Below are 10,815 nucleotides of genomic sequence, written 5' to 3' on the forward strand. Positions count from 1 at the left end.
CCACAGCTAGAGGACGGTATATGGGGCCAGATCTGACATCACTGGCTCTATTCTCTGAAAAAACATTTAATTACTCTGGACCTGCCAGTGGAAAATCCATTTACATGTGAAAAATGCACCAATCTGTGCACTTAAAAAGGGACAAAAACACTTAAAAACTCTACTTAATACTAACCTTAAACACTACTCAGTGAGATGCTTGACACCCATTTGGTTGAGACTAAGTGGACTGCAGTTTAAATATGATACTGCAATCTCTTAGGACACAAATAAGAAGAAAGTGACATATAATCTTTAAGAGTAAAGAAAATGGTGAAAATTAGCAGGAATTAATTAGTCACTGATACGTAGAATAGCAATCCTGCCAACAATCTGGACCTGGTTGCTCTCCGCCTCCAGGCTGGGCAAACCTCAGGCTCAGAGAACTGCCAATGCTGTCTCATAACTAGAGTTTCTGAAGAAAATATCCACACCTGGGATGTCTTTCTGCAGGACTGGCTAACCTAAGAGGTCTGATTAGGCTCTGAATTCGAGCCATCTGTGGACTACTGCAGCTACAAAACATTTATTTATCTTTTATTTTTCTGTATTTAGGACAGGGTCTACAGGGTCTACAGGGTCTCACTATGTAGATCGGACTTGACTCGTAGTGATTCTCCTGTTTTCAGCCTCCCAAGTGCTGGGATTACATGCACGCGACCCCAGGCCCAGTCTCAACTGTGGACTCAGTGTGCCCCGCAGGCAGGGCCGACAAGGCACTGCACAGCAGGAATGCAGATACAAAACATGTAAAGTCATGGGTTTCCACTGTGACCATAAACTGAAGGTGACAACAGAGAAATTCAACAAAGGACTCCGTGCTTTCAAGTGGAAGTTCTTCCAAAGACATCTGAAGTCTATAAAAATGTAGATGAGTTTCAAACCAAACTCTAAAAAATTTTGGCCAATGCTTATTTAATAACTGGTTTATGAGTATTGTCTTTGTTTGCAATTAACCTACCTTTGCTTAAGCAGATCTAAGCACCTTATTTGTCTCCAATGTTAATGACAGAGAAATAGACTTTGAACCAAGCATTGACAAACTTACCCGAAAATTACCACACAGTAAATATTTTAGGTTCTGTGGACCAGACACTTTCTGTCCCAACTATTCAAAATTGCTGTCATAGCATAAAGCACCCCGAGATGATTCACAGATGGACAGCCACAGTTGTGCCGCTTAATATTATTTAGCCATTTGAAAAATGTAAGCCATTCCTAGCTGATAGCTGGACAAAAACAAGGCAGCAGGCTAGCATGGCCCATCGTTAGCTGATCTAGGCAGAGTTCAGAAACAAAGGTCCTAGAGAAAGAAAGTTATTTGCTAAGAACTGTCCTCTTTTTCTACCTCCACCTCCATCTCCCTTCCTTTACAAAAATGCCACTTATAAGATAAAACAAAAGGTCTGCCTGTGAAGACGTCAACATTTGAAATTATTTTTGCATGTGATTTTTATACTTTCTTGTAACTTAACAATGCATCTTATCTTCTTATGCTAAAAGGCAAAGAACACAAGGGGCCGGAGAGATAGTTCAGTAGAATAAGTGCTTGCCTGGCAAGTGTCAGGGCCTGAGTTCAATCCCCAGTTCTGCCAAAAATAAAATAAAATAAAATAAAAGGCAAAGAACATATCTGGACTAGTGCGGACCTCTAATTCAGGTAGCAGAAAGTAAATTATCTATTTACTCTGAGCTGTCCATGTTTTTCTCAGAATAGGTATGTCTAACTAGTAATGTTTTTTTAAGAAAACAAAATTCCATTATAGTCTTTTTTTCCCTTTAACTTATGGATGAACAATCTATCCCTGTGTTTTCTGTAACATATTGCAATTTATAATCCTAAATATGTAAGTGAATTTTAAGCATACAGAGAAAGAATAGTTTAAGTACTTTTTTTTTTAATTTAACTTATTTATTCACTGGACAGAGGGTCTCACTATGCAGCTTGGACTCATAGTGATCCTCCTGTCGCAGCCTCCCCAGTACTTGGATTATAGGCCTGCACCACTACGCCCAGTCTCATTAACTGGTACAGCACTGGGGTTCCAGGGCTAACATGGTAATACAGTACCAGGAATCAAACTTGGGTGTTTGCACTTGCCAGGCAGGCACTTAGACCGATGAGCTATCTCCCCAGCCCCAGTTCAACTATTTTAAAATGTTACTCATACTCTTGATAATTAGAATTAAGCCTTATGATCACTATTTCCGAAATTTCCAATTCTAACAAAATGCTCTAGGTGTAAGAAACAAGCTTAGGGCTAGACAGCAACCTAATTGATTTTCAGTGGGGCCAACTTTTTCTCCCAAGAGTACTTAGCAATATCAGGAGACCATTTTTCTTGCTGCAATGGGGAGAGAAAGTAAGATGGTACCGGCATATATGGTGCTGAAACAGGGGGTGCAGCTGGACATGCCACTATCATCGGCCAACCTCAACACCAAAGAACTCTCCCCCACAAAATGTCAACAGCAAAGAGGCTGTGAAAACCTGGGACAAAGGAAGCAAAGGCAGAACAGGCAGGCTTCTAAACTAAAGGGCTTCACTGTTAATCTCTTCCTTAGGTTTGCTTTAGAAACATCTTAACACTGAAGTATCACTCTGCAACTTCATCTCACTCTACGGCTCAGCAAAGCTGTAAGAACCTCAAGCAGCAAAGCTCATTCAAATCCCACGATTTTCTTCCCTCCCCCAAGGCAAATTTAGCAATGCTCACCAAAGCACAAGGCGAGGTGCGAATGCTTCAGTACCACAACTCACCCTCAAAATGTGTTTGAACCTAAACAGGGTTTTGACCTTAAAATTAACAGCTGAGCTTCAAAACTGAAAGAGAAACCCATTAAGGTCAAATGTTCCACTTCCTCTCTTGAGGAATTATTGCTAGTTAAAATTACAAAAAGAAGCCAAATGTCTGTTTTAGAATTCTCTTCCTTGGTTCTAAGAACACTTGTAAAAGCCCCTGCTATCAAGAACTCAACCACAGAATCTAAGGCCACGCCTTTATGAAATAGCAACTACTGATGACCCCAGCTGTCCACTAGCCTACAATTTTCTTAAAAATTTCTCCATGGAAATGGGAAAACCCCAAAAAAACTAAGACTATTAAATGAATAAAAGCTAAAATAAAGCAGATAATCAACCAAAATTACTGAATTAGTACTCTTCCACTTCTATGGCCATCTTAACATTTCAATCTTTAAAAAAAAAAGTAAGGGCTGGTGAGACAGTTCAGCAGACTAAATGCCTGTTTAGGCAAGCACAGGCACCTGGGTTTCGATACCCAGCATCACATGCTGCCCCCAGGCACGCTGAGCTGGATTCATACTGATCCTTCTGTTTTCAGTCTCCCCAGTTCTGGGATTACAGACATACACCCCCACAATCAGTCTTAGCCCCATTGGCGCAGTATATGGTGCCAAGAATTGAACCCTGGTCCCTACACTTGCCTAAGCAGGCACTTAATCTGCTGAGCTATCTTGCAGGCCCAAAAAGGTTTTTTTTTTTAAGGCATCAATGTCCTCCCTCACTTTCAAATGGCTTTCGATCAAATACATAAGACAGTTTCACTTTCTCACTTGAGAAGCATTGAGCTCAAATCTAGTCTCAAGTTTTCTTCCATATTTTCTATCAGAATTGCAACTTGTGTAGATACTTTCAAGTGTTACTGTTAACTTTGATAGCCACATATTATACTAGTTATTTAAAGATTATTACAAAACCTAACAATTTTCAATTCTCCAAATTAAAACATAAGGCATTAACAAGATACACTATGTCATAGTAAGCAACTGTGACGTCTACCTCGTTGAATGAAGACTTACAGGGAGACCTTTATGTTTCTCCATTCCACCTGCTCTCATTCTTACAAGCTACCATAAAGCATTTTCAGAGCATTACATCCTGGCCACTCCTCTAGAGTGGAAATTTTATTTATTTATTTTTTAGCTGAGATTAACCCTGGAAAATACAAGCTAAAACTGCAAGCCACCTGTTGCCTCCAGGCCTCGGTCACATTCCTCCTGGAAGCAGGAAGGGAAAGTCCTCTCAGGACAATCTTAGGGGCAGACAGCTGCTGGGGGAGAGAGGAAGTAGAGCACCCTGATCAGACCCACTTTAGCCTCAAAGTCTGGCCAAGGGGTGGAAAAGGAGAGGTCACGGGAGGAGGGGAAAAGAGCAAAGGTCCAAATACCTTGGTCTCGATCAGAGCAAAATCCAAACAGATTGCTATCAATATAAAACGGTCTGTAAGGGCCAGGGAGACAGCTCAGCGGCATAAGCAATTGACTGGCATGTAGAGTCCCAAGTTCAATCCCTTGCACCTCAATAAATAAATAAATAAATAAATAAATAAATAAATCAGTCTGTAAAACATCTTGCTTATGAACTGAAACAGCTGCCATTATTAATGTTTCCTTATTAATGGTGAGAAACTAAAATGGACAATTTAGAGACACTTAGTACCCAGACATTATTCTACTAGACACCAAAAATGACAAATACTTCAGCACTACAGAAACTCAGAAGTACCCAAATTTGCCAAAGAAATGGATTGCAACCTATTTTTGCTATGGCTACTGTGGTCATCAAATCATGGTTAATGGAAACAGTGAAAAAATAATCATGCACATGCTGGCTCCTACACCACACAAGGGCGTTTATTATAATGTGTGGCTGGGAGGTAAGCTGGAAGACATTCTGGGAGATGTAGCTCTCAAGCACTACATAGTTCAGGGGGAAAAAAAGGCCATTTTCATTATGGTTTCATATGTCAAAAGTTTCTTAAATAAAATATAAGGTCAAAGCTAAGATGCCACAGAGCAACACGCTCTATATGCTACATCAAGTCTTCCCACAAACAGGGTTGAGGCACATCTGGAAAAGCAGAACTAAGAGTCAGAAGGGGATACGGGGACTTTACCACAGGCTGCCTGTTCACGTCTCAGCTTGTGCTGTGTGAAACTGGGCCTCAATTTCCACCCCTACTGGTGGTTGCAGGAATCAATGTTTTCATGTGAGGCACATAAGCTAAGGGTGACCACGTCAGAGGACATGTCTGTCTACTCCGTGATTCAGTGAGCCACTACACACTAAACTCAAGAGTTCTTTCTTCCCACAGCAAAAATCCAGCGGTGAAAATCTGAAAGACACCCTTCAATACAAAAGCTTCACCTTCCAAAACCTCTCTTCCTCAGGACACACTACACAACCAAAGTCCTACTCTTCTACAGCCACTGTCACTTGCCACCAAATGCTTTCCACCTTAAGAGCACTTAAGCCCCTCATTGAGCCCCAAGGTTGGATATTAAAACAGTAGAATTAGTTTTGCCTAAGCATTCCCAGTAACTGAATGAGTCACTCAGTTCTTTAGAAACAAGAGTTAAATGTCAAGGTTGCCAGAGTACCCGATGCAGATGTTTTCATAAATCACTTTCAAGTGATCACCAAAACCAATACCAAAGGACATTATCCATGACACTGCTTTAAGTAAAAATAAGCTTTTATTTTTCTGGAATGAAGAAAATTCTGGAAATAAGGTTACCAGAGAGAAACACTGCAGTAGGCTAACCACTAAGTATATTTATCAAAGGCAAGATTCTCCTGTGCTCTAGCTTCACTCTTCACTTTTTGCCTGCTTTTTCCAGCTTCATCCACAGCCACTGAGCACACTCTGAGTTCAAGACTCAATCATCCTACAGTCTTGTGACGTGTTTCCTCCATCCCACTAGGAAGAAGATGCTTTTAAATTTTTGAAAGATTTGTTTGCAGCAAGATTTTTGAATATTGTTCACATGCAAAATATTTTGAGCGCTCTGTATTGACGACAGAATCCATAAGGTGATCCTCTTCTCACTTTACATAGCAATTCAAATAAAATTAGAACTTTAATTTCAGTGAAATCCAAGTCATTTGCTACATGTCTCAGGAAGAAACATCACGGATATTTTCAATCATTTAAGTGGTTCCAAAAGAAAAATAAAACATCTACATGTACACGTCGTAGACATCTCTTTCCCTCAATCAGTACTTGTTCGATTGGCTTGTGAGCAGTTGAGCTCCTTGGATTCATTCATGAGAACAATCTCCACAATGCCTACCTCTGCCAACATTTCATAAATGTACAGCTCTCGGCCAAGAACTACCAAATGAAAGCTCACTAGCTCGGCGATGTCCTTACAAATAGAACCTATGGTGTCCATTTGCTTCATCTTTACCTAAGACTTTGGACCCATAGCTCTCCGCACTCATCGGCCAATCCAACCACGCGGCGCAGGAATGAGCGCCCCACAGCTTCCGGCCTGAGCATAACACGCGCTTCGCAACTCGGCTCCACACGTTGGCTCCAAACAAACCCGATGTAATAGCTGAAGACTGGCGACACTAAAATCAATCCCACGGTCCACAGCTAAAAGTGTCGCAACAAGAAATAAACTTTTATCTCCTAAATGACAGAGAAGGCAGGGAAAAGCCCAGGTGGTGTCTGATGCCCAGGTACACGCTGGGGTTCCGGCTGGTGCTGGCACCTTAACCCTGTGCGAACCGAGGGGCCACCACGCGCACGCCGCGCTGGCGAGGGGGCGCTGCCGGCTGCGCCCCGTCCCCCGCCTGCGGTGCCCGAGGACCCCTCGATATGCCCGAGAACGTGGCCACAGCCACGGCGCCCGACACTGCCACCGCAAGCCGCCGGGCACTTTTGTTAACTCGGCGCGGCGGGTAGAAGGCGGCTCCGGATCGTGGTCACCGCGCTGCGAGCGCGCAGAGCCCCCGCGGGACAGGGATCGGAACCTCCCGCCTCGGCGCAGAACCTCGGGTCGCCGCAGGGCCCTGCGCTCCCTCCCGCTCGGAGCCCCGCGCCCCAGCTGCTCGGTCCTCACCTGTGGGAAGGAGCCCTCCTGGCGCGGGCCCCTCGGGTAGTCTAAGTGACCCCGGTCCAGCATCAGGTAGAGCGAGAAGATGACCACGCAGAAGATCGCGCTGCCGAACACGGTGAACTGGCGGCTCAACTTCATTTTCCTTGATAGACTCGGGGCCAGGACCCTGTCCGCGGGCTCCCCGCTCCGGGTTACGCGCTCTCCGCCCTCTCGGACAGCCGCGCGGCTCGGGGCCGCGCTCTGCACCGGGGCCCCGCCGCCGTCCCCTCACGCCCTCGGCCTCCGCCCCAGCCCGCCGCCTCCCTTCCCTGTCCAGGCAGGACGCGCCCGCGGCGGGGATGGCAGGAGCCCGCGCAAACTTGCTCGGAGCTCGGCGCCCACACCCAGCGGGGCGCGCAGCGGGCGGAGAAGAGGTCGCCGCCCGGACTTCCTGGCACCGCCGCCCCGGCTGAGTCGGCAGGAAAAGTTTTCTCGGCGAGGGCAGGCGTGTCCTGCTCACCCAGCGAACGCGCTGGCTCGGCGGCTCCGGGCCCAACCGCGCACAGCCCGATCCGAGGTGCAGGAACTGGGGGAGGAGCCCGGTCCACAACTTAGCGCCCGGACTACGGCCGGGCCCGCCCCCGGGCGCCGCCCCCGCTTCCCCTCCGAGCCCCTTCCTGCGCCCAGCAGCCGCCGACGGGGCCCGGCCGGGGCGCACCTAGGGCTCCAGAGCGCGCGGAGCCGGCAGGAGTTTCCTCCCGCCCCCTGCCGCCCTACCTTCCCCCTCCCGGATCCGGGCTGCACGGGGAGGGCGCAGGGGACGGGCGGCGGCGGCTGCGGCGCGGGGAGGAAGAGAAGGAGGAGAGGAGGCGAGGACCGTCCCCGGGGAGCAGCCCGCTCCCGCCGCAGCCCCGAGCACCCCTACTCCGCCCCGCGAGCGCGGCGATGGCGGCGGTGGCAGCTGCACCGGGAAGCGCCGCTCGCCCAGCGCTGCCAGCCGCGAGCAGGAGACGGCGGCGCGGCGGCCGCTGGGTCAATAGACGCCCGCAGCCCTGAGCCGAGCAGGCGGCTGGCCTCGCCCCCTCCCGACGCGCCGGGATGAGGGGGCGGGCCCCCCGGCGCCCAATCACAGCGCGCCGCCCTATGGACCCGCCCCGCGCCGCCTCCCGGAGCCCCGGCGGTAGGAAGACCTCCGGAGGCTGCTGTGGCCCGGGAGGGGCTTTGCGGGAAGCGCCCGGTGCTCCACGGGGACCGAGGCCCCCAAACCGGGTCTGTTCCGCTGCCCAGGTTTTCTATCCTGGAGCACCCGGATTTCAGTGTGCTGTGGAAAGGTACTCGGTGAAGAGACATAAGAAAAAAAAATGTTTGACTTCCATTTGGTCTCATCTTTTCCTCCTTTCCTTTTGATGACATCCTAGAAAAACGTGGGAGAAGAGAGCCTGCCAAAGACTCCTCCAGGCGGATGGATTGTAGATCTCTGAATATACACTATCTGAGGGAATCCAAGAACTGATGTTTGTGCCTATTGATTTATTGCCTCTGGGCTTCAGATTCACCCTTTTTGACTACACTATGAAAATGGATCTGGGCCTTTTAGGTTTTCCTTTGCTTTATAGGACTGAAGCTTTGTCAGTAGAGAGCGCTGTAGAGACGTTAGAGGAAGAAAATAGTTTTACTTCCTGGTTTTGGTGTTTTGGTAGGATCTTGTAGTCTACCAAGCCTTCTTCAGTCCCAAACTCCTGTAATCCATGTAATCGCATGAATAACTCCCAGGAGCCCTAGAGAAAAATTACAGCAAGTTCCAAAGGGCATATTTTCAACAACTTTTTCAGATGTAGCACCACAGTGTCTTGGATGAGAGAGACTCTTCTTCCTAATGAGGTCTCGATCTTAGCCCTAGGTGGGATGGGGTAGAAAGATATTTCTTATGTATGCTCTCAGTCCATAGATAGGTTAGTTATAACCTAGAAAGGTTAGCTTTCTGTAGTTGCTTTATCTATATTCTCTAGAGCTCTTTTCAGGCTAGTGAATCCCTCATTATTCTAAAGCCCTATTATAGCTAATAATTCTTTTTAAGTTTTCCCTGGCCAGTGTAGAAAGTATTCTAAAGAGATAGAGCTGCAGAGATGGGATTTGGAGGTCGGTTTGATTGAGCCTTTGGGCTTGAGCTTCTTGCCAAAGGGAAATGGAATGCTGATAATTCATGGCATGGGGGACACCGCAATTAATTAAGACATCATCTGCTGTTGATCCGATCAAGTGCCAACTGCAGCAAGTGCCTTGGGGGATCAAGCTTGACTGCTGAGGCTATAAAGGTGATTATAAGGACTGTGGTGTGGAAAGGGTTCTGAGTGCAACTGAATAATTATGCAGAGAAATAACACAGGTCCATTAACTCAGAAGCGTTATGACGTGAAAACTAAAAAGATTCTATAGCACTTCTAAAAGAACCTCTTGTTCCTTGTAAGGAGAATAATACTGCTGAAAGTCAAACACAAAAATTTAATGTTCAGGCAACTGAGTTATAATTACTGTTGCATTTATAGGCATATCAGTTTTTCTATAGAAGTTGAAGGATTGATGTAAATAACAGAATCCCAAAATTTGAAATGGGTTGGACACACGTAAAACCAATGCCAGAGCTTTATGACATGAAGTGAAAGAGGGAATCCAGTGTGTGGGTAAAGTACAGTGTTGTACTGCACTTAGCATAGGCAGCTTGCACACCCATCTGCCAAATGTGTTCCCTGAAAAGGCCAGGACTCACTCCCTTTGCTTGAAGCATTGAAAATGGCATTAGAGGAACATCTCCCTGGATGCTCCCTTGATAATATGACTATCGAGGATACCACTGTTGAAATGGGCTCCCTGATCTCAGGATCCCAGAGTAGCAGAGGCCAGGCAGCACATAACCAACAAATATAAAGTGGGCAGATCTACCTCTAGAGACAGTAGGTAACCAGTATTGGCCCACAGACATGTCTTTGGAACAATATAAATAGGCAACCTAGAATGTTGACTAATATCTGTAAAAGGTAAAGCTCTAGGTCAGGTAGCCAAAATCTGACATGAGTTGCCCCAGTAGATAGCCACAGGCTCTCAGTTTTCTGACCTAAATCAATTTGCAAACCCAGGGCCTCTTAGTTGAAGAAAAGTTATGTCCCCTTTAGGAAAGACCTTATACCCTTGCAATAGTACCAATGGCATATCCCTTTGAGCTTTCCCTAGAAAGATATGTGGCCATTTACTAGAGTGACTGCACTGGAGAAAAGGAAACATGAATGTCTTTTAAGATTTACTAGTTACTATCTCTGAATTGATACTAATTCGTAGGCGCAAAAATACTACTGTGACCCTTCAATACTGAAGTTGGGAGTTATCTTGAGTAGGCAATAGGCAAAGTTTTAGGTCATGTCCAACTCATAGTTGGTTCTATTCTGTTGGGCTGAGAATTAGCTGTGTGGTTACTTTGTCAGTTCTTGGATGTATAACTGGAATCCCCATGTTTCCCTTGCTTACCTGTGGAATGAGGGTCATTACAATAGAATTAAGCAGACAGTCCTAAAACTTTTGGTCTCTTCCAAGATAGTAAAGAAGAAACAATACTGATTCACTGGGAATAATGTCCAGAATTAATGCAAGATTAGTGAAAACAAGACTAGTGATACTTAACATATCCCCACTTAATTTACTACTTTGGCCAGTGAAAATGGATATAGGAAAATAATTGTAGGCTATTATAATCTTAATCAAAATATGATTCCAGTTGCAGCCTCTGCCTCATTTGTTCCAATATTTATTGGAACAAATCATCATAGAACCTGGCACTTGGTATGCAGTTATTGATCTGGTTAGTAACATTTTATTTACCTATTTGTAAAAGCACCATAAGCAATTTTACCTGGAAGGGGCAACAGTACACCTCCA

The 10,815-nt window shown here is 46.0% G+C and overlaps 1 protein-coding gene across 1 annotated transcript in view; it reads right to left on the reverse strand.

Moving 5' to 3' along the window:
- Window positions 1–7,095, reverse strand: part of Man2a1 (mannosidase alpha class 2A member 1) — a 173,520-nt gene extending 166,425 nt beyond the window's left edge. The window contains exon 1 of the mRNA XM_004625404.3: window positions 6,913–7,095. Within this exon, the coding sequence (XP_004625461.1) occupies window positions 6,913–7,047 (135 nt within the window). The 5' untranslated portion in view covers window positions 7,048–7,095. The remainder of the gene's footprint in view (window positions 1–6,912) is intronic.
- Window positions 7,096–10,815: the final 3,720 nt, after the last annotated feature.

The sequence above is a fragment of the Octodon degus genome, unplaced genomic scaffold (assembly GCF_000260255.1).
Source record: "Octodon degus isolate 3935 unplaced genomic scaffold, OctDeg1.0 scaffold00009, whole genome shotgun sequence".
NCBI lineage: Eukaryota > Metazoa > Chordata > Mammalia > Rodentia > Octodontidae > Octodon > Octodon degus.